Raw genomic sequence first — 24,196 nt, forward strand, 5'->3', positions numbered from 1 at the left:
TGCCACCTGCTGGTCAAATGAGAATAAAACACTCTTGACTCTTGAAATAGCTGTAGGTAGTCCTGTGAATCATCATGGTCTTCCAGAAAACCAAACAAAATGTAAAGAGATAGAAACCAATATTTGAAACGAGCCTCGGTGAAACACGTTATATTTGTTGTAGTTTTCTGGTTAGCTGTGACCCTGTCATGTGGCTTTCAATAGATGGAATAAACGTATGTTAGAAGGTTTCCACAAAGCTTGACCTTTGAAGAGATGAGATCAAAATGACCAAACCGCATCCGTTTGAGCACAGTCTTTTTCTTTTGCTTGCCATCTCCTTAACTCCAGCCTGTAAGTATTAAAATAAGCAACAGGTAAACTTCCTATATTTATATTAGGATTTATGTTATTGATACTTAATTGAATATATTATCCTCAGCACATTGTTTAATGAGTGACGCTACATTTTCAATGTCTGATGAATTAATATTTATCTTTCATATTTATCCAAATAGATATTTATTTCCCTGCATTTTTTCTTGTTAATGTTGTAACATTAAGAGATTTTTTTTCTGACAGAAATATGTCTTAGCACCAATTCTCCTTGTAAATGTACTTGCTGATATGCAACCATAACATTTTTATTCCACCCGAATTAATGAAAAAACTGACAAGTGTAATTTGCATGGGCATAATTTAAATTTTGGGTGAACATGTAACATTGAATTTGCTGCCCAATATTCAGCTATAATTCACACCGAGTGCGGTGAGTGCCTGGAACATGCTGCCAGGTGGTGGTGGAGGCAGATACGACAGTATAGTTTAAGTGACTTTTGGATTAGCACATAGACATGCAAGGAATGGAGGGATGTGGATTATGGGCAGGCAGATATAAATTTATCTTAGCATTGTGTTCGGTACAGATATTGTGAGCCGAAGAACCTGTTCCTGGGCTGTACTCCTCTATGTTCTATGAATGGACACTGTACATGAAAATAGAAACATAGAAACATAGAAAATAGGTGCAGGAGTAGGCCATTCGGCCCTTCGAGCCTGCACCGCCATTTGATATGATCATGGCTGATCATCCAACTCAGTATCCCATCCCTGCCTTCTCTCCATACCCCCTGATCCCTTTAGCCACAAGGGCCACATCTAACTCCCTCTAGGAAGATGTAAGGCTTAAGAACAAGCAACTTCCACACAAACCCATAGATAATTTTCCCGGCCATTCTGCATTCGTGTATCATGTGTTTGATTCTCATCCTGGATTATAACTAACTCATGGTGGCTGCCTGTTATATGTTAAAAAAAAATGTGGATCTTTGAAAGTATATTTTTATATTAACATTCACAGGATTTACAGGGGATCCCTGAGTATGTTTCTGCCTATGTTTCATTGCCCTTAAGAAGGGGACCATGAACATCCCTCTTGAACAGCTGCTGTTAATACAATGAACATGCCCACAGTACTCTGACTTCCAAGGCAGCATAATGTGTGACTTGGAGGGAAATAGCAAGTGATGATGTTCTCCAGAACCCATTTTGTCTGTGAACACTTTTCAATCTGTGCAATCTGGGTTGCATGCATTTGAAGGAAATGGAGATTTGCTTTTGTCCATCTTGTTCTGAACATGATGCCAAGACCATCACTTGTCTTTGGGTGGCATAATGGCGCAGTGGTAGAGCTAATAATACAGGGTGAATGCATATCCATATGCCTATCCAAAAGCCTCTTAAATGCCACTATCGTATCTGCCTCAACCATTACCCTGGTTGAATGCAATCCAGGCATTCACCACCATCTGGTCTATGGAACTGATGCACTACAATGTGCTACAATGCTGAGAGCTTTATTCCCAACTGTTTCTTCCCCTTTGCGCTATCCATTATACTTGAGTTTTAATTAATTGTTTCTAGGTATGGTAGATCTGCTTTGTCAACCTTTGTCTCCTAATCTAATAACTGCAGTATTTATGTTTCCATCGGGTTATGTTTCTGGTAATGTTACTGGATTTCAAATGAAGATGGTTGCACTCCTTCTTGTTGGAGATAACCATTTTCTAGCCTTCTTTGGTGACACGTTATTAGCTCTTGCCAGCTGAAGCCTGGATGTGATCCAGGTCTTGCTGAATATGAGTACAGAACTACACACTGCTTATCAGTAACGAACATCCCCGTAGTATCAAAAAATATTTTTTTTATCAAGTATCAATCTTATTTCAACAATATTAAAATAAATTACTTATTGTACATTTTACATAAAATAGTATCTTAGATTTAATGGTACGATTTACCTATGTAAGCAGCTGCACACAATAACTCTGTAATTCATTCACCACTTAAATGCTTGCCCTGCCATTGATGTTCACAGCACATAAATGAATAAAAATGACAAATGGAATAATTTTTCTAAACCTATATATTACAGATCATGGAGTGGAAATTATCGGAGGTCGAAAGGCTAAAGCCCGCTCAAACCCTTACATGGTATCCATCCAAATATTTACGGACAACAACATGTATGAACATTCGTGTGGATGCGCTTTGATCAGTAAAAACTGGGTTCTCACTGCAGCGCACTGTAAACCGTAAGCTATGCCATGTAAAAGTGAAATATTACTTTAATGATAGTATGATAATGCTATAAACTAATGGTTCATTCTCCCATCCCACATGAAATTATTCATTTTAAACAGCATGATCATGCCATTAATGTAATGGACGTCAACACGTATTGGTTCCTATTTCCGTGAAAAATACTTTTCTTTCAATTACACAAGTATAATCTAAGTACCTGCATTCCATTGTCCTGGTAGCCAAATAACAAAACAGACTTAAAAATGTGGAAATTGTCCATTTTGGCAGGAAAACTAAAAAACGTGCACAAAAAGCCTCTGCCAGGGCCCTGGTTGGCTCGTCCTCTACTTCCCATTGTAACCTGGGATAGATTCCAGCTGGTCCTGGGGCTGTATCAACTCTTATGCGTCCCATAACATCTAACTCCTTCTCGTGTATTCATTTTCACATTCTGTATATTACGGAAGATAATAGGATTCAATTACAATTAGTTAAGATCAATTCCATTTGAAAGTTGCTCATTATCACATTGGTGGTAACTTCCAACAGAAATAGTGTTCCAGACTCTCCCTTCAGAGGTGATCATCTCTTGGAAGTTGCTAGTTTATTAGCTGTTTAGCCTGATTTTACACGCTGCTGGATGTTTGAATTTTTTTTTGCTTGACGAATATCTGGTAATTGTCTTTTTTTTTAAATGAAGCATTATTAACTTTCTTTTTGATTCTTTTAGTACAATGCAAGCAAAGAGGAAATCTCAAGTGGTTCTTGGAGCACATTCTCTTTCACAGGATAAGAAGAGTAAACAAACAGTTCCTATCATTAAATGGATTGACTATGGAAAGTTCAACAAGAAAACTGGAATCGGTGACATAATTTTGCTGAAAGTATGAATTATCTTTCTTGCTCATCGTGTATAAAATCCTTAATTTGCTAAGACAGCAACTTTCATTTTACAGAAAAATAACCTCTTTGACGAAAAGTCAAAAGTTAATATGGATATATCTTCAATCTGTTGACTGGATGTCACCTTCGTTAGTCCTTTCCTTCTTAAAACATAAAAACGTTTTCAGCAAAGAACATTGGGAAAAGTACACGTGATATGTTCTTTCATGTCTTTAGCCCACAGTAACTTCGCAATGTGTAATAATTCCTAATGTGATCTGTTGTCTCTGTGCACAGCCAGAATATTCTTGATAATCAGCCACTGAATCCTTCAAGGAAGAAACCTTTTTCAATTAGTGAAGCCTAACATTGTGTATCAAAAGTTTGATCAGATAGAAGTTCCTGAAGATAAATTCTGAACAAATACTTTCTGATCTTCAAAAGGGGATCAAGCAGCAATTAACTTACCCTTTCTCCTATTTGTACCACACACTTATAACTTCAAAATACATTTTAACAATATGCAACATAATAATGGGTAGCCGAAAGATGTGTTTCCATTTAGCATCTCCCTGTGATGATATGTTTAAAATATTCTCGACTGTTATAACTAATTGTTATTTATACCACAGCTGGGGAGGAACGTCAAGTTCAACAAAGATGTGAAAGTGCTCAAACTACCGAAAACAAAGGTCACTGATGTGAAACCTGGGACTTCCTGCTCAGTGGCAGGATGGGGGAAAACAAGTACATGCTCAAAAAATCATTCTGACACACTTCAAGAGGTGAAGCTAAAAGTAATAGATCGTAAAACATGCAACAGCAAGGACTATTACAATCACGATCCTGAAGTAACCCAGGACATGATCTGTGTTGGCGACAGTGAAGGCAGAGAAGATTCTTGTCAGGTGAGTGTGCTATGTAGCATTGTTATCAGTAAAATGACAATAAAGCTCTCAGTGTGTCTGTGTGTGTGTGTAAAATCTCCACTGGTTCTATAGATTGAAATGTTCCTTCTGAAGAAGGGACCCAACCCAAAATGTCACCCATCCTTTTTCTCCAGAGATGCTGCCAGACACGCTGAGTGACTCCAGCCCTTTGTGTCTATCTTTGGTATAAACTAGCATCTGCAGTTCTTTGTTTCTACATTGGGATTTTACTTCGGAGCCACGTGAGTGACTACGTGAAGAACCCGCTCAGCACGCATGCATGTCATTACGCTACACGAGATGAGAAGAACTTTAAAACCGAGATGAGAAGAACTTTTTTCACACAGAGAGTGGTGAATCTCTGGAACTCTCTACCACAGAGGGTAGTCGAGGCCAGTTCATTGGCTATATTTAAGAGGGAGTTAGATGTGGCCCTTGTGGCTAAGGGGATCAGAGGGTATGGAGAGAAGGCAGGTACGGGATACTGAGTTGGATGATCAGCCATGATCATATTGAATGGCGGTGCAGGCTCGAAGGGCCGAATGGCCTACTCCTGCACCTAATTTCTATGTTTCTATGTTTCTAAGGTCAGAAAGGTAAAGCATAGAACCACATTTGTCCTGGTCTCACTAGCTACCCATTTTCCCCAAAGGACCAGCTTGACTTGTTTTTCTGTTCACTGTTTCTATTATCAACAGATACAGGACCCAAAGCTTTGTTACAATTAATTGGTTTTAATATTAAAATTAATCCAAATTATTTCCAGATAGAGCTTCCTTTTAGGTAAATTTGCTGGGCTTAAGGCTGACTGACTTTGCATACCTGTAATTAGAGTATGTGCATTTCATTTCTGAGAATTTCATTTTCTTAAACTCACATTGGCAGACCTTTCACTTTCACAAAGATTTGTAAATGTTTAACCAGAGTAGGCAAAACTGCAGGTCCTAATGCTGGCTTGCATCGCCAGTAAAGTCTGAGACTATCATGTTGACCTGACTCTTACATGTGCTTTGGTCAGAAACATTGTGAATGCTACTTTCAGTTCAGAATAAGGGGAAATCCAAGTCCCAGATGAATTATTAGCCTAAAGGTGCATGTCAGGAGGTAATTGTGGAAAAGCATTGAATTTAAAAGGAGTAGGCAATTATGAATGGTCAAAAATATCATCCTTGACACAGATATACACAGACTGTATGCTGCACTACTGTAGATCGTTTAATCCAATTACTCAAACTGATTAGTACAGGTGTCAGGGGTTATGGGGAGAAGGCAGGAGAATGGGGTTGAGAGGGAAATATAGATCAGCCATGATTGAATGCTGGAGTGGACTTAATGGGCCAAATTGGCTCATGCTGCTCCTATGGTGTTATGAAATAACTCTGAACTTTCTAAGAACTCCAGAAAAGAGTGATTTCTAGAATCATAGAAATAAAGAATTTGCACTTGTGTTTTTGCCTTCTGAAAATTTAAGATGTTCCATAGTGTGTTCCATCGCTTGCTCCGACCACCAACTATATTCTACAATTCCACTTTGAATAGGACCATTGGCATTTCAATGTCTATCTGAGGAACAAGACGGAGCCAGAGTTTAACTTCTCATCCAAAATGTAGCATTGCTAACAATGCAGCATTCCATTTGTATTGCAAACCAAGATACTAACATACAATAAAGGAATTGGGGTAGGCTGCTTGTCCCTTCAAGTGTGCTTTGCCATTTAATCGTCAAGAGTCAAGAATCAAGAATGTTTTATTGTCAAATGTCCCAGATAGAACATTGAAGTCACAGCTAATTGGGTGGCAATTCAACTCAGCATTCCCATCAACCTGCAGTAACTTTTCACCATCCCAAATCCGCTAATTAGTAATCTGACTATCTCGACCACAATAATAATCTAAGACTGTATGCACTACTCTTTGAGGAAGATGGACTTTAAGAGAACGAAAATAATCTCATCGTGGCCTCAAATGGACAACATTCTATTTTTAAACAGACCCTATGTTTTAGATTACCCACTTCCATCCAATCAAGATATCTCCAGAACTTATTTGTTTGATCTAGCCTCCTCTCACTCTTGTGAATTCCAGCAAGTATTAAGTGTAGCTTGTCTGACATTTCCGCATAAGACAAACCACCCATTCCAAGTATTAGTGCAGTAAACTTTCTCTGAACTACTTCCAATGTATTGACATCCATCTTTCAATGATAAGGCCAATATCATATATAGTACTCTCGATGTGTTCTCACTAATGCCCTCAATAACTGAAGCATAACCTCTCTCGTTCTGTATTCAATTCCTTTCACAATGATAACATTGTCAGCTTTCTTAATTAAGTGCTTACTAGCATTTTGTGCATCATGCAGTAAAACACCCAAAATGTTTTGTACCTCACGCCCTGCAATCTCTCACAATTTAGATAATATGCATTCTATTTTAATTTTTGTGCAGAAATGGACAATTTTACACACTGCAACATTATGATCCATTTGCTAATTCTGTCTGTTCATTAAATCTATCCAATTCCCTTGGTTCCTTGTTCCCTTTGTGTCTTCTTAAGTGCTTACATTGTTATAAATCTAAATGTCATCAGCATAATTAGCAAGCATACCATATCAAGTCAAGTCAAGTTTTATTCGTCACTTGCACATAAAGTGCAGTGAAATGAATTTGCCAGCAGCGGTACAATAAAAAAAGAACACACAATATTTTGGGGAACAAGGAAGTGTTACCATCCACATTGTGAGCTTTCATTGTCCACAACAATCTTTGAGCAGCATCTTGTGAAATGCTTTCAAAAATCTAAGTATAGCTCTGCTCTTTGCAAAGCAGTGGAGTGTCAGCATGGATCACCATGCAAGCCCCAACACAAGAGAGATGTGAAAGATTATATGAAATACATTGCATCAGAGCTAAGCCTGATCTTATCCACATGGGTATAATTTTCAGAAGTAGTAAGAAGCCGAAACTCTGAAGGGATTCCACTTTACCATTATTCATCGGCATCAGTCCAATCATGGTCCTCTTCTTTTTCTTACTTCTCTCCTAACTTATTCCACACCACAGCCGACATAAGGACCATTTGAATCATGGATTTTGTCATTTGCTTTCTGACAATCTTCACACATCTTCTTTTTAAAAATCACAATATTAAACAGACTAATGTTCCTAATTTAATGTTATGTTATGTTATGTACATTCAGGATAGTAACATCTTTTCATCTTTAGCAGTCTTCATTTAAAATCATACCATATTAAAGTGGCACAGTCAGTTGATGCTTTCTCAAATGTTACATTTATGGCATCATTCAGTTTACATTCACGATAAGATGTTCTGTTTCATTGTTCTGATTCATTGTTCTGTTTGGGACATTACAAGGATTGCAAGGATTACATGAAAATGTATTAGCCAAGTATGTAAGAAGAACATACAAAAAATTTGATTTGCCATTTTCAGTCATACCAAGAAAAAAGCAACAAGACACACAAGTACATAAAACATCAAATTTAACATAAACATTCACCACAGCGCACTGTGATGGAAGGCAATAAATTCCCTCATTTTCTCCCACGGTCAAAGCGATTGAACCATCTGCAGTCGGGGCGAATCAAAGATCCCGCAGCCAACGATCGAAGCTCCCGCATCGGGGCCGTCAAAGCTCTGCGGTTGGAGCTCCTGAAGTCGGTCCCTAACCAACGGATCGCGAGCTCCACAATGTTAAGTCCGCATGCTCCCACAGTTGGAACTTTCGAGGTCGATCCCTGACAAAGGGACTGCCAGTTCCACGATGTTGTCCGCAGGCTCCCATGGTTGGAGTTCCCAAAGTCAATCCCCAGTAAGGGGCCGCCACGATGTTAGGGCGCAGCGCAGCCGGAGATACGACACGGAAAAAGTCGCATTTCTGTAGAGGAAAGAGATTTTTTTTAAGTTTCCCCCACCCCCCACATAATACAACATCAAAAGATAAACTAATACATACATTTAACTAAAGACTAAAGACAACAAGAGAAGTAATAGACTATAAACAATAGACAATAGGTGCAGGAGTATGTCATTTGGCTCTTCGAGCCAGCACTGCCATTCAATGTGATCCTAGCTGATCATCCACAATCAGTACCCCGTTCCTGCCTTCTCACCATGTCCCCTGACTCCGCTATTGTAAGGGATGAGACAGGCTGTGGGTGTGGCTGCCATCATACAGTGCCACCTGCTGGTCAAATGAGAATAAAACACTCTTGACTCTTGAAATAGCTGTAGGTAGTCCTGTGAATCATCATGGTCTTCCAGAAAACCAAACAAAATGTAAAGAGATAGAAACCAATATTTGAAACGAGCCTCGGTGAAACACGTTATATTTGTTGTAGTTTTCTGGTTAGCTGTGACCCTGTCATGTGGCTTTCAATAGATGGAATAAACGTATGTTAGAAGGTTTCCACAAAGCTTGACCTTTGAAGAGATGAGATCAAAATGACCAAACCGCATCCGTTTGAGCACAGTCTTTTTCTTTTGCTTGCCATCTCCTTAACTCCAGCCTGTAAGTATTAAAATAAGCAACAGGTAAACTTCCTATATTTATATTAGGATTTATGTTATTGATACTTAATTGAATATATTATCCTCAGCACATTGTTTAATGAGTGACGCTACATTTTCAATGTCTGATTAATTAATATTTATCTTTCATATTTATCCAAATAGACATTTATTTCCCTGCATTTTTTCTTGTTAATGTTGTAACATTAAGAGATTTTTTTTCTGACAGAAATATGTCTTAGCACCAACTCTCCTTGTAAATGTACTTGCTGATATGCAACCATAACATTTTTATTCCACCCGAATTAATGAAAAAACTGACAAGTGTAATTTGCATGGGCATAATTTAAATTTTGGGTGAACATGTAACATTGAATTTGCTGCCCAATATTCAGCTATAATTCACACCGAGTGCGGTGAGTGCCTGGAACATGCTGCCAGGTGGTGGTGGAGGCAGATACGACAGTATAGTTTAAGTGACTTTTGGATTAGCACATAGACATGCAAGGAATGGAGGGATGTGGATTATGGGCAGGCAGATATAAATTTATCTTAGCATTGTGTTCGGTACAGATATTGTGAGCCGAAGAACCTGTTCCTGGGCTGTACTCCTCTATGTTCTATGAATGGACACTGTACATGAAAATAGGAAGATGTAAGGCTTAAGAACAAGCAACTTCCACACAAACCCATAGATAATTTTCCCGGCCATTCTGCATTCGTGTATCATGTGTTTGATTCTCATCCTGGAGTATAACTAACTCATGGTGGCTGCCTGTTATATGTTAAAAAAAAATGTGGATCTTTGAAAGTATATTTTTATATTAACATTCACAGGATTTACAGGGGATCCCTGAGTATGTTTCTGCCTATGTTTCATTGCCCTTAAGAAGGGGACCATGAACATCCCTCTTGAACAGCTGCTGTTAATACAATGAACATGCCCACAGTACTCTGACTTCCAAGGCAGCATAATGTGTGACTTGGAGGGAAATAGCAAGTGATGATGTTCTCCAGAACCCATTTTGTCTGTGAACACTTTTCAGTCTGTGCAATCTGGGTTGCATGCATTTGAAGGAAATGGAGATTTGCTTTTGTCCATCTTGTTCTGAACATGATGCCAAGACCATCACTTGTCTTTGGGTGGCATAATGGCGCAGTGGTAGAGCTAATAATACAGGGTGAATGCATATCCATATGCCTATCCAAAAGCCTCTTAAATGCCACTATCGTATCTGCCTCAACCATTACCCTGGTTGAATGCAATCCAGGCATTCACCACCATCTGGTCTATGGAACTGATGCACTACAATGTGCTACAATGCTGAGAGCTTTATTCCCAACTGTTTCTTCCCCTTTGCGCTATCCATTATACTTGAGTTTTAATTAATTGTTTCTAGGTATGGTAGATCTGCTTTGTCAACCTTTGTCTCCTAATCTAATAACTGCAGTATTTATGTTTCCATCAGGTTATGTTTCTGGTAATGTTACTGGATTTCAAATGAAGATGGTTGCACTCCTTCTTGTTGGAGATAACCATTTTCTAGCCTTCTTTGGTGACACGTTATTAGCTCTTGCCAGCTGAAGCCTGGATGTGATCCAGGTCTTGCTGAATATGAGTACAGAACTACACACTGCTTATCAGTAACGAACATCCCCGTAGTATCAAAAAATATTTTTTTTATCAAGTATCAATCTTATTTCAACAATATTAAAATAAATTACTTATTGTACATTTTACATAAAATAATATCTTAGATTTAATGGTACGATTTACCTATGTAAGCAGCTGCACACAATAACTCTGTAATTCATTCACCACTTAAATGCTTGCCCTGCCATTGATGTTCACAGCACATAAATGAATAAAAATGACAAATGGAATAATTTTTCTAAACCTATATATTACAGATCATGGAGTGGAAATTATCGGAGGTCGAAAGGCTAAAGCCCGCTCAAACCCTTACATGGTATCCATCCAAATATTTACGGACAACAACATGTATGAACATTCGTGTGGAGGCGCTTTGATCAGTAAAAACTGGGTTCTCACTGCAGCGCACTGTAAACCGTAAGCTATGCCATGTAAAAGTGAAATATTACTTTAATGATAGTATGATAATGCTATAAACTAATGGTTCATTCTCCCATCCCACATGAAATTATTCATTTTAAACAGCATGATCATGCCATTAATGTAATGGACGTCAACACGTATTGGTTCCTATTTCCGTGAAAAATACTTTTCTTTCAATTACACAAGTATAATCTAAGTACCTGCATTCCATTGTCCTGGTAGCCAAATAACAAAACAGACTTAAAAATGTGGAAATTGTCCATTTTGGCAGGAAAAGTAAAAAACGTGCACAAAAAGCCTCTGCCAGGGCCCTGGTTGGCTCGTCCTCTACTTCCCATTGTAACCTGGGATAGATTCCAGCTGGTCCTGGGGCTGTATCAACTCTTATGCGTCCCATAACATCTAACTCCTTCTCGTGTATTCATTTTCACATTCTGTATATTACGGAAGATAATAGGATTCAATTACAATTAGTTAAGATCAATTCCATTTGAAAGTTGCTCATTATCACATTGGTGGTAACTTCCAACAGAAATAGTGTTCCAGACTCTCCCTTCAGAGGTGATCATCTCTTGGAAGTTGCTAGTTTATTAGCTGTTTAGCCTGATTTTACACGCTGCTGGATGTTTGAATTTTTTTTTGCTTGACGAATATCTGGTAATTGTCTTTTTTTTTAAATGAAGCATTATTAACTTTCTTTTTGATTCTTTTAGTACAATGCAAGCAAAGAGGAAATCTCAAGTGGTTCTTGGAGCACATTCTCTTTCACAGGATAAGAAGAGTAAACAAACAGTTCCTATCATTAAATGGATTGACTATGGAAAGTTCAACAAGAAAATTGGAAGTCGGTGACATAATTTTGCTGAAAGTATGAATTATCTTTCTTGCTCATCGTGTATAAAATCCTTAATTTACTAAGACAGCAACTTTCATTTTACAGAAAAATAACCTCTTTGACGAAAAGTCAAAAGTTAATATGGATATATCTTCAATCTGTTGACTGGATGTCACCTTCGTTAGTCCTTTCCTTCTTAAAACATAAAAACGTTTTCAGCAAAGAACATTGGGAAAAGTACACGTGATATTTTCTTTCATGTCTTTAGCCCACAGTAACTTGGCAATGTGTAATAATTCCTAATGTGATCTGTTGTCTCTGTGTACATCCAGAATCTTCTTGATAATCAGCCACTGAATCCTTCAAGGAAGAAACCTTTTTCAATTAGTGAAGCCTAACATTGTGTATCAAAAGTTTGATCAGATAGAAGTTCCTGAAGATAAATTCTGAACAAATACTTTCTGATCTTCAAAAGGGGATCAAGCAGCAATTAACTTACCCTTTCTCCTATTTGTACTACACACTTATAACTTCAAAATACATTTTAACAATATGCAACATAATAGTGGGTAGCCGAAAGATGTGTTTCCATTTAGCATCTCCCTGTGATGATATGTTTAAAATATTCTCGACTGTTATAACTAATTGTTATTTATACCACAGCTGGGGAGGAACGTCAAGTTCAACAAAGATGTGAAAGTGCTCAAACTACCGAAAACAAAGGTCACTGATGTGAAACCTGGAACTTCCTGCTCAGTGGCAGGATGGGGGAAAACAAGTACATGCTCAAAAAATCATTCTGATACACTTCAAGAGGTGAAGCTAAAAGTAATAGATCGTAAAACATGCAACAGCAAGGACTATTACAATCACGATCCTGAAGTAACCCAGGACATGATCTGTGTTGGCGACAGTGAAGGCAGAGAAGATTCTTGTCAGGTGAGTGTGCTATGTAGCATTGTTATCAGTAAAATGACAATAAAGCTCTCAGTGTGTCTGTGTGTGTGTGTAAAATCTCCACTGGTTCTATAGATTGAAATGTTCCATCTGAAGAAGGGACCCAACCCAAAATGTCACCCATCCTTTTTCTCCAGAGATGCTGCCAGACACGCTGAGTGACTCCAGCCCTTTGTGTCTATCTTTGGTATAAACTAGCATCTGCAGTTCTTTGTTTCTACATTGGGATTTTACTTCGGAGTCACGTGAGTGACTACGTGAAGAACCCGCTCAGCACGCATGCATGTCATTGCGCTACACGCATTGCGAAACGTCAGACGCGGTGGAAGGACGGGTCAGGGAGGACCGCGAAGCAGCTTCCCCCGCGGCGGCAATTTCAAAAAGCCGCTATTGCAGGTAAGATTTCTTACTCTGCCGTCTTTTTGCCCACTACAGGGAAGGCAAAAAGTAAACGTGGGCTGCGACAAAGCTGGTCAGGGAGGACCGCGAAGCAGCGGACAGCCAGCAAAGCAGCCGCCGGCACAACATCACCCGCAGTGGGATCAGCTGTGCCCTGTGTAGCCGCCGCGCCGGCCAAATCAACACAGCCGGGCGGCAGGCAAAACATAAAACAAACAGAGTCGTGGACTCGGAGGAGTCCGACTCTGATACACCACGGGAGGCCAGCGACCGAGAGCGCTGGACCCGCATGGAATGGTGTTTGGAGCATCTGCTCCTGCGTGACCGGCTCCGGGAATTGGAGTCAGGCCACTGTGGGCATATATCAAACCCACAGCAGCACCTTTTCAAGGGCTGCACAATGTCCCCACCTTATCAGAGGGGAGCACCTCGAGTCAGTTCTGGGCTGACTTGGAAGAGGGGACCGCGGAAGAAAACACCAGTGCATGCATGGGGTGCAGGATGAAGAGAATTTGCTGGATATTGTGGTAAGCTTCATGCAGCCAGACCAAACAGGGGCAAACCTGGAGCCTAAGCTTGCAACAAGCATTGACTACATGTCACTGAACCAGCTACAGGAACAGGCTGTGCTGGATACAACAGAGACATTTAACACCAGGAAACTGCATTTCCCTGAATGTGCCAATTGTAAACAGCTGCATCTGGAAGCACATCGGTGACGGGCAGAAGATGGATGTGAAGTTTAAAAAAGTCCTGAAGTTACTAAACTTCAGGAATAACCGCCTTTGCCCGTACGGTGGCACCACGGCCATGTCCCAAGGCCAAGAGGATGCGCAGGCACTGCTATGCAACACTCAGCACGAATTAAATAGCATTAGAGAACGTGCCATACAGCCAACGCTAAATCCAAAAATCCTCGGGGCTGTGTAAGCCTGGAGCCACCAAACCGCCTATTCTCCTGTTCAGGAGGCAACTTGTGTAAGCAGGTAAAGGAGCTGGACGAAGAAGCCAGAACTTTGGGGTTAATCAAAGGATTAACCTACCCTGCCAAAAACCCACCATAACCTACGACAACACCCCTACGCACCCACTGGCAGAACTGGTGAAATTCGAGGGCTCGGCACTCTAAACATGAGTCTTTTAGGCCATGGCCCAGGCCGACCCTCCTGGAAGATGCGGGGAACCCCAATAACACCAGCAACCAACCCGAAGAACCAACCACCAGCACAGCAATGGAAGAACTTCAGGAAGAAGTAGTCCTGCCACTGGTAACAATGGAGGTAGGGGGTCTGGTTCCCCAAATAATATGGGAAGCATGGAGGTTGGGGGGAAGACTGTACTAGGTTTTAAATGCATGGAGCATGCTAACATCCGATACTTACGTCTTAAGCAGTATCCAGGGATATGCCATAGAGTTTGTACACCAAAAACAGCCCTCCAGTTCAACACAAACGAAACCGAGAATGTGTGCTCTCTGATAGGTAAAAAACAGAAGCACAAGTTGAACTGGAGCGACTTTACATAAAGGTGTAATTCAGACAACACAACACGAACCATTAGAATTCGTGTCCAATATATGTACTAAAACCAAAAAAGATGATGGTTGTCACATCATCATAGATCTGACAAATTGAATATATTTGTACAATATATTCACTTCAAAATGGAAACCTTTGTTACTGCTAAACAACTAATTTCCAAAGGGTACTTCATGGCTAGCATCGATTTAAAAGATGCATACTATTCAGTACCCATACGAGGTGACCACAGACGTTACTTAAAATGTAACTGGATGGAACAACTCTGGCAATATAAAGTGCTGCCAAATGGGCAAACATCAGCCAAGGCTGTACACAAAAATTTAAAAACCAGGCCTAGCATTTCTACGCAAACGCAAACATATGGTTATGGCATATTTGGATGACATACTCATGTGGGCATAACTTTGGAATTGGCCATACTAACTGTAACAGCCACAAAAACAGTTGTTGGGGGCAAATCCATCCATCAGATTGGTAGCCAAAATATTTGGTAAAATGGTGGCTGCTTTCCCAGCCACACAATTTGGATTACATTACCAAAAATTACAGAGAGCTAAAAATCAAGCTCTAAAAATCAATGCAGGTCACTTTAACAGACCTATGAGACTACCAATTCAAGCCAAAATGGAGCTAAAATGGTGGATCGATAACATCTGGCTTTGTTCCAAACCTATCATTGTCAGTAACCCTTCGATGGTACTACAAATGGATGCCAGTGCACTGGGGTGGGGAGCCACCATTACCATCACCAGCTGTGGAGATAGATGGACAGTGCAGGAGGCATCCTTCCTACTGACACTGGGTATAAATTACTTGGAAATGTTGGGTACAGTTCATGGACTTACACACCACCAGCATGTTAGATTACAAATAGACAATACCACTGTGGTAGCATACATCAATCACATGGGCGGCAACAAATCGATATCATGTGACAATCCCGCTAATAACAATTTGGCAATGGTGCATCCAGAGAAATATTTGGATATCAGCCACTTACCCACCGCGGAGACTAAGTTTAGTGGCAGACACCAGGTCACGCAAATTTAATGAAAACACCGAATGGATGTTAAACAAAACAGTGTTTGCTGAAATCACAGCAAATACGGGAAACCGGATATCGATTTTGTCGCATTTAGAAGATATCTAACTATGTTTTATGGGAACCAGACCCTGGGGCAACGGCAACAGATGCATTTTCGTTGCATTGGGGGAAATGGTTCATTTACGCATTCCCTCCCTCCTGCCTCATCAGTCGGGTATGAAGCAAAATACAACAAGGCTCTGCGTCTGGTATTTGGGAGTACCCGATTGGCCTACTCAACCATGGTTCTCAGCGGTGCAAAACATGGTATTCGAACCATGTATTACAATCCCACACAGACCAGATCTACTACTACATCCCGTGACGGGATAGCCATCCAAGCCATAAAGCTGGAACCTGCTAATTTGTAGAGGTATTTTAAAAACACCGCTTCTACAACTGGGACTCATGGACCGAACAGCAAACATCATCTCGGAGGCCCAAAGAGAGTCAACCAAGAAGCAATATCTGGTCTACATCAGAAAGTGGGAAACGTACTACCATAAGAACAAAACCACCAACAGAAATATCAACATCACATCTGTTCTGGAATATCTGGCAGGCCTCCACTATGATGAGGGGCTCAGCTACAGTGCCATCAACAGCGCCAGAAGTGCCCTGTCGACATACCTATGGCAAGGGACAGAGCGTTACACGGTAGGGACTCACCCTCTGGTAACCAAGCTCACGAGGGGAATATTTAACACAAACCCCCAAAAAAACAGGTACTCCCATGTATGGGATGTAAGCATTGTCCTGAAAGTACTCAGGAACTGGTCACCAGCATCTACCCTGTCCCCATACAGACTAACGTTTTAAAAAACAGTCATGGTAATGGCACTGATAACGGCACAGAGGGTTCAGTCACTGCACAGACTGGACAACATGACCTCCTCACCTGACGATATTATGTTCCATATTTACGAACTAGTAAAACAGAACAGACAGGGATCAGCAGGCCTCAATATCCAATGTAGGTCATACCCTGCAGATGACCGCCTCTGTATAGTTAAACATCTATCACTATACATGGTAAAACTAAAAACCTGAGAGGCATGAGAATGGACTGCTGATCAGCCATAAGAAACCTCACAAAAAAGTGACGGTCCAAACGACCTCGAGATGGCTGAAAAAGGTACTGACGCGGGCTGGGGTGGATACTAATGTGTTCAAATCTCATTCCACCAGGGCCGCAGCTACATCAGCGGCAGTACGACTGGATCTGCCCATGGACCAAGTCCTCGAAGCAGCAGGATGGTCAGGGGAAAGAACTTCCAGTTATTTTATAACAAACCAGTTAGAGAGACTGGAACATTTGCAGAAAGAAATTTAAATTCTGTAAATTAATTAAAACCCATAAATAGGGTTATATTTGTGTTAATACATTTTATGATTTCATTAACAAATCATGTGCAATTGTGTTAACACTATTCCTCCCACAGTCAAGGCAGACGTGTGCATGGACGTTTCTACGGCATGAGATCACAGAGCTTTGAAGTCTTCACGTAGTCACTCACGTGACTCCGAAGTAAAATAGTAAGATTAAACGAGAACTTACCAGTTTGAACTTTGATCTGTATTTTATGAGGAGTTACGATGAGGGATTACGTGCCCTCCGCTCCCACCCAGGTCATATATACTTAACTGGTACCTCTTCTCTAATCTTACTATGTTTAGTCATTACAGTTATCTGTGATCTCACACCGCTGCTTTGAAGAATGACACGCATGCGTGCTGAGCGGGTTCTTCACGTAATCCCTCATCGTAACTCCTCATAAAATACAGATCAAACTTCAAACTGGTAAGTTCTCGTTTAATCTTACTATTAGTCTGGAGATGTTCCATTTGGTTGGCGTGGATGATTTGGGTCAATTTCCATGCTGCGAGATTCTTCAATTCAATAATCCTATGAAAAAATTGAAAGCCAAAAAAGTTAAGGGAAATGTGGGTGCCTGGATACCAAAATGGATCAGTGAAAGGAAACAAAAGGTTTGCATTGGATGATCAGGTTTTGGGCTCAGGGTACGGTTTGCAGTGATGTGTCATTCAGGGCATTTTGGAGACATTCACATATTTCAAAAGTTATAAACCACCTGGATTCATTTATGAAGAGCAGCATTATACAGCTTCCAGGTGACAAGTGATTTGACAGATCTTGATGAGTTAGTTGTAGATTTCAGGATGACACATGGTGGAAAGAGGAGATTCAAGGCATTGGGAGTTGGGGGAATAAGTGCTACACCTTTAAATGGTAGCACTTATTAAATGTCACCTTTAAAAGGTAGCACCTTAGGTAGTTTTCACCCCAGCAGTATGAACATTGACTTCTCCAATTTCAGGTAGTCCTTGCTCTCTCCCTCTTTCCCCTCCCCTTCCCAGCTCTCCCACAAGCCTACTGTCTCCGCATCGTCCTTTCTTTTCCCCGCCACCCCTAACATTAGTCTAAGAAGTGACTTGACCCAAAATGTCGCCTATTCCTTCTCTCCATAGATGCTGCCTCACCTGCTGAGTTTCTCCGGCATTTTTGTCTACCTTCCATTTTTTTCCAGCATCTGCAGTTCATTCTTAAACTTTTAAAGGATTATTGGTTAGCTATAAATGGGATAATTTTGAAATGAAGCTCCATGCCAGATGCTGTGCATGACTTGATCCCATCATCCACAATGCTCACACACCCCCATCTAATCTGTCTTGGAAATGGAGTTGTGGGCACGGTAACATTCAGTAACTTTAAGCTGTCCGAAGACAAGCAGACAGGTTCTGTATATTTAGCAAACTCAGGTATATGACCCAAAGGACTTGATGTTTGCAACACTCCACATTTCTTTGAAGATCAGAGACATTTAAAAGCTCCGTCATTTTAACTAATTCCATTAAATTATTGTCATCTTTGATGTTTTTTTCTCTTCCAGGGTGATTCAGGTGGCCCTTTGATATGCAACAAAAAGTACATTGGGATAGTGTCGTATGGTAAGGGATGTGCCAATCCCAAAAAACCTGGAATTTACACTTTATTAACAAAGGAATATCTTGATTGGATTAATAAAATGATAAAGACGCAGGCTTACAATGTGACTGCTGAAGCACTGTATTGAGTAATCAGCATGCTGCTTCACTCTGCTTTGCCAACAAATTTCACCTGGCCCACAGCTAACAATGGCCCGTTTACTTTATCATCGTAACTTTTTTGCATATCTTTCATTAATTTGTTCTATATCTCTCTATATCACCGTCTATATCTCTCTTTCCGTTTCCCCTGACTTTCAGTCTGAAGAAGGGTCTCGACCCGAGACGTTACCTATTTCTTTTCTCCAGAGATGCTGACTGACCTTTGAATTACTCCAGCTTTTTGTGTCTCTCTTCAGTTTAAATCAGCATCTGCAGTATCTTCCTGCACATGATGCTCAAGTAATTGGCTTAGAGAACCAGCATGCTTTCATCCATATCCTGAGTACATTGTATAATATTTTACCGCAAAATGCAATAAAAACTCGAATTGTGACATTTCTTGTCTTGTGAAGTTTCTTATTTTCTGAAGTAAAGGACACGTTGTAAAAGTGAACTGAATCATAAATACCTGTAAATGAATTCCTACAGTTCAGCAATATGGTTGGTACGTTTTTGAACCATTCACACCCCTAGAGACATTTAGAATCAACGTCAAAATATCAAGTAACTTTGAAAACTTGGAAATCATTGGATGGGAGTAGAATTTGGCCATTCGGCCCATCAAGTCTACACCGCCATTCAATCATGGCTGATCGATCTCTCCCTCTAAACCCCATTCTCCTGCCTTCTCCCCGTAACCCCTGACACCGATACTAATCAAGAATCCATCTCTGCTTTAAAAATAACCATTGACTTGGACTCTAAAGGCAAAGAATTCCACAGATTCACCATCCTCTGACTAAAGAAATTCCTTCTCATCTCCTTCCTAAAGGAACATCCTTTATCTCTGAAATCAGATGCTGCAGCTAGGGAGAGGGTCAAAGGGCACTCATGTGGGAGGCTGCATTTGAACAGAGCAGCTGTGAATGGAGTCAAATTTAAGAAAAGCATTTGAGGCCAGCAAAGTGGTGCAGCTGGTAGACCCACTGCCTCACAGCGCCAGAGACGTTAGTTCGATGCTGTCCTTGGTTGCTGTCTGTAAGGAGTTTGTACAGTCTTCCTGTGACCACATGGGTTTCATCCGGATGCTCCAGTTTCTGCCCACATGCCAAAGACATGAGTATTTGTCTGTAAATTGCACCCAGTTTGTAGGGAGTGGATACGAAAGTGGGTTAAATTGAACTAGTTAACAGGTCAGCGTGCACTCAGTGGGCCGAAGGTCTTCTTTGCATGTTGTGTCTTTAAAAATTATGCAATGTGCAGCTGTTCTAGGTTTAGGTTTATTATTGTCACATGCATTGAGGTACTGTGGAAAGCTTTGTTTTGCATGCTATCCAAAGAGATCATTTCTACCATACATATACATAATCAGTTTAAACTCAAATGCAATATATGGAGCAATGCTATGATAATTGATATTATATTACCAGCTATGATAATAACCTCCTCACAAAATTAAACGAATTGCTTAGACAAGGCTTACCTTATAAGTGCACACTAGCTTTCTCTCACTGATTTATATTTCTCAGCAAATGTGCCTCTCAGGGCATGTTCAATTAATTTTGCCACAGTTAAAAAATCTAATATCTGTTTCCCCTCTGGAAACCATCTTAAACGATAACATATTATTTACAAATTGTCAGTCCAAGAGGATAATTCCTGTATCAAGTAAATCTTGAAATACCACCCTCCAGAGGAATCAATTGCAGAAAATTAATCTCTTTTAACTCATTAATTTCTGCATTATTAATTGTAATTAATTAATTGTAATTGTAATTGTAATAAATGTATTAGTCAAGTATGTAAAAACATACAAGGAATTTGATTTACCATACAGTCATACCAAAAAAGCAACAAGACATACAACTACTTAAAAGTTAACATAAACATCCACCACAGTGGCTCTTCCACATTCCTCACTGTGTTGGAAGGCAATAAAGTCTTATCTTCTTTCCTCCTTATTCTCCCACAGATGGGGCAGTTGAACCATCCACAGTCGGAGCGATCGAAGCTTCCGCAGCCGGAGATCGAAGCTGCCGTGATCGGGGCGATCGAAGCTCCTGCGGTTGGAGTTCCCGGAGGCGGACCCTAACCAAGGGACTGCCAGCTCCATGATGTTTCGTCCGCAGTCTCCCTCGGTTGGAGCTCCCGAAGTCGATCCCTGACAAAGGGACGGCGAGTTCCACAATGTTGTCCACAGTCTCCCTCAGTTGGAGCTCCCGAAGTTGATCCCCAAGAAAGGGACTGCGAGCTCCACGATGTTGGCCGCAAGCTTCCGCGGTTGGAGTTCCCGAAGTCGATCCCCAGCAAGAGGCCGCCAGCTCCACGGTTAGGCCGCAGTGTGGACAGAGATACGATACGGAAAAAGTCGCATCTCTGTTGAGGAAAAAGATTTAACCACACCCCCCCCCCCACAAAGCTACACTTAAACATACATTTAACAACAGACTAAAAATAACAAAAGAAGAAAAGGACGAGCAGACTGTTGGTGAGGCTGCCATCGTATGGACTGGGATAAAATAAAATCCTTTCCTTTTTTATTTTACTTTTCTTCACGTCTCCAGAACATCATCTCATCACTACTGCAAAGACTATATAGAATTATTATGTAGTAAATCTATCATTTCCTTATTTTCAATTTCAATATCATCTCTGTGTCTCTGTAGGCCTTTAGGGTTAACGCCCATATTACTCGAAGGAATATTTTTCCCTAAATAATATGTGAAATTGGTAATGCAAGAATTAATTTCCCTGGTTCGCACGTCCAGAATGATTCCCATTAATTGGATAAACATAAAAACATAAAAAATAGGTGCAGGAGGAGACTATTTGGCCCTTCGAGCCTGCACTGCCATTCATTGTGATCATGGCTGATCATCCACAATCAGTAACCCGCGTCAGCCTCCTCCCCATATCCCTTGATTACGCTAGACCTCTATCTAAATCTCTTTTAAATGCATCCAATGAAGGCCTCTACTGCCTTCTGGGGCAGAGAATTCCACAAATTTACAACTCTCTGGGTGAAAAGGTTTTTTCTCATCTCAGTTTTAGATGGCCTTCACTTTATTCTTGGACAGTGGCCCCTGGTTCTGGACCCCCAATATTGGGAAATTTGTTCCTGCATCTAGCTTGTCCAGTCTTTTTAGAATTCTTTATGTTTCTATAAGAAACCCTCTCATCCTTTTAAATTCCAGTGAATACAAGCCCAGTCTTTCCAATCTTTCCTCATATGACAATCCCGCCATCCCGGCGATTAACCTCGTGAACCTACGCTGCACTGCCTCAAGAGCAAGGGTGTCCTTCCTCAAATTAGGAGACCAAAACTACACACAATACTCCAGATGTGGTCCCACCAGGGCCCTGTACAACTGCAGAAGGACCTCTTTGCTCCTATACTCAAATCTTCTCGTTATGAAGGCCAACATGCCATTAGCTTTCATCACTGCCTGCTGTACCTGCATGTTTACTTTCAGTGACTGGTGTACAAGGACACCCAGATCTCATTGCACTTCCCTTTTTCCTAATCTGACACCATTGAGATAATGAACTGTCTCCTTGTTCTTGCCACCAATGTGGATAACCTCGCATTTATCTACATTATACTACATCTGCCATGCATCTGCCCACTCACTCAACCTATCCAAGTCACCCTGGAACCTCCTAGCATCCTCCTCGCAGTTCACACTGCCATCCAGCTTTGTATCATCTGCAAATTTGCTCGTGTTACTTTTAATTCCATCATCTAAATCATGAACATTACATCTAGCATATGTAACTCCATTATTGAAGAAGGAAGAGATCACTTTTGCACAATAAGATCAACGGCCTTTAGGGTTAATGCAGACTTTGTATTGTACAAGGGTTTCTTTCAACTTATCACCCTTGGTTTCATCCATTAAGAGTTTCCTGCATTGAATTTTTGCCTCATCTCTTTAAATTCAGCCTAACCTAAATTTATAGCATTAGTTTGTCAATTATATATTTTTTGCTAAATCTAACGTTGATTCAAGCTCGTACTAATTTTTGATGGTGAATTCATATCTAGCATGGCTTGTCCTTTCCAATGAAGAAAAAATTGTTCTGAAGAATCAACCACATAATTAGGGGTGGTACAGTGGCACAGAGGTGATGACTCACAGCTCCAGAGACCCAACTTCCATCCTGACTGTATGGAATTAGCACATTCTGTTCTGCAGGGGTCGGCGTTCGTCGTAGATCTGGTGCTTTTCATGTTATATGTTAATGGATGAAGGAATTGATGGTTGTGTGGCCAAGTTTACAGATGATTCGAATACAGTGGAAGGGCAGGTAGTATTGAGGAAGCAGGGAGGCTGCAGAAGAACTTGGACAGGTTGGGAAAGTGGGCAAAGAAATGGCAAATGGAATGCAGTGCAGCAAACTGTATGGTCATGGACTTTTGTAGAAGGAATAAAAGCGTAGACTACTTTCTAAATATGGAGAATATTCAGAAATTATAGGAGTAAAGGAGCTTTGCAGTGCTAGTGCAGGATTCCCAATAGGTTAGAATATAAAAGCAGGAATGTAATGCTCAGGCTTTATCGGGTGCTGGTGAGGCCACATTTGAAATATGATGAGCAGTTTTGGCCCCATATCTGAGGATGTGCTGGCTTTGCAGAGGGTCCAGAGGAAGTTTACGAGATTAATCCCGGGAATGATTGGGTTAACAGATGAAAAGCATTTAGAGTCATAGTCATAGAGTGATACAGTCTGGAAACAGGCCCTTCGGCCCAACTTGCACACACTGGCCAACATGTCCCAGCACACTAATCCCACTTGCCTGCGCATACCCCTCCAAGTCTGTCCGATCCATGTACCTGACTAACTGTTTCTTAAACAATGGGATAGTACCAGCCACAACTACCTCCTCTGGCAGCTTGTACCATACACCCACCTCACTTAGTGTAAAAACGTTACCCCTCGGATTCCTATTAAATATTTTCCCCTTCACCTTGAACCTATGTCGTCTGCTCCTCGATTCCCCTACTCTGGGCAAGAGACTGAACATCTACCTGATCTATTCCTCTCATGATTTTGTACACCCCTATTAGATCACCCTCATCCTCCTGCGCTTCAAGGAATAGAGACCCAGCCTACTCAACCTCTCCCTATAACTCACACCTTCTAGTCCTGGCAACATCCTCATAAATCTTTTCTGAACCCTTTCAAGCTTAACAATATATTTCATATAACATGGTGCTCAGAACTGAACGCAATATTCTAAATGCGGTCTCACCAACATCTTATACAACTGCAACATGACCTCCCAACTTC

At 40.7% G+C, this 24,196-nt stretch overlaps 2 protein-coding genes across 2 annotated transcripts; both read left to right on the forward strand.

The window, feature by feature from the left end:
- The first annotated feature begins 266 nt into the window (after window positions 1-266).
- Window positions 267-5,101, forward strand: LOC116982465 (granzyme K-like). The gene is made up of 5 exons (XM_033035741.1): window positions 267-333; window positions 2,414-2,573; window positions 3,293-3,446; window positions 4,077-4,352; window positions 5,072-5,101. Exons 1-5 carry the CDS (start codon window positions 267-269, stop codon window positions 5,099-5,101), a joined length of 687 nt encoding a protein of 228 aa, XP_032891632.1.
- A 3,736-nt stretch (window positions 5,102-8,837) lies between these two features.
- Window positions 8,838-19,298, forward strand: LOC116982545 (granzyme K-like). The gene is made up of 6 exons (XM_033035847.1): window positions 8,838-8,904; window positions 10,815-10,974; window positions 11,694-11,824; window positions 12,084-12,097; window positions 12,479-12,754; window positions 18,709-19,298. Exons 1-6 carry the CDS (start codon window positions 8,838-8,840, stop codon window positions 18,889-18,891), a joined length of 831 nt encoding a protein of 276 aa, XP_032891738.1. The 3' UTR covers window positions 18,892-19,298.
- Window positions 19,299-24,196: the final 4,898 nt, after the last annotated feature.

The sequence above is a fragment of the Amblyraja radiata genome, chromosome 1 (assembly GCF_010909765.2).
Source record: "Amblyraja radiata isolate CabotCenter1 chromosome 1, sAmbRad1.1.pri, whole genome shotgun sequence".
In the NCBI taxonomy this organism is placed as follows: Eukaryota; Metazoa; Chordata; class Chondrichthyes; order Rajiformes; family Rajidae; genus Amblyraja; species Amblyraja radiata.

What these genes read in the sequence shown, in the direction of transcription:
- LOC116982545 (XM_033035847.1), top strand. Translation starts at nt 8,838, where the DNA reads ATGACCAAACCGCATCCGTTTGAGCACAGTCTTTTTCTTTTGCTTGCC. An exon ending in CATCTCCTTAACTCCAGCCT is followed by an intron (nt 8,905 to 10,814) that starts GTAAGTATTAAA and finishes TATATATTACAG; the next exon opens with ATCATGGAGTGGAAATTATC. An exon ending in ACTGCAGCGCACTGTAAACC is followed by an intron (nt 10,975 to 11,693) that starts GTAAGCTATGCC and finishes TGATTCTTTTAG; the next exon opens with TACAATGCAAGCAAAGAGGA.
- LOC116982465 (XM_033035741.1), top strand. Translation starts at nt 267, where the DNA reads ATGACCAAACCGCATCCGTTTGAGCACAGTCTTTTTCTTTTGCTTGCC. An exon ending in ACTGCAGCGCACTGTAAACC is followed by an intron (nt 2,574 to 3,292) that starts GTAAGCTATGCC and finishes TGATTCTTTTAG; the next exon opens with TACAATGCAAGCAAAGAGGA. An exon ending in GTGACATAATTTTGCTGAAA is followed by an intron (nt 3,447 to 4,076) that starts GTATGAATTATC and finishes TTTATACCACAG; the next exon opens with CTGGGGAGGAACGTCAAGTT.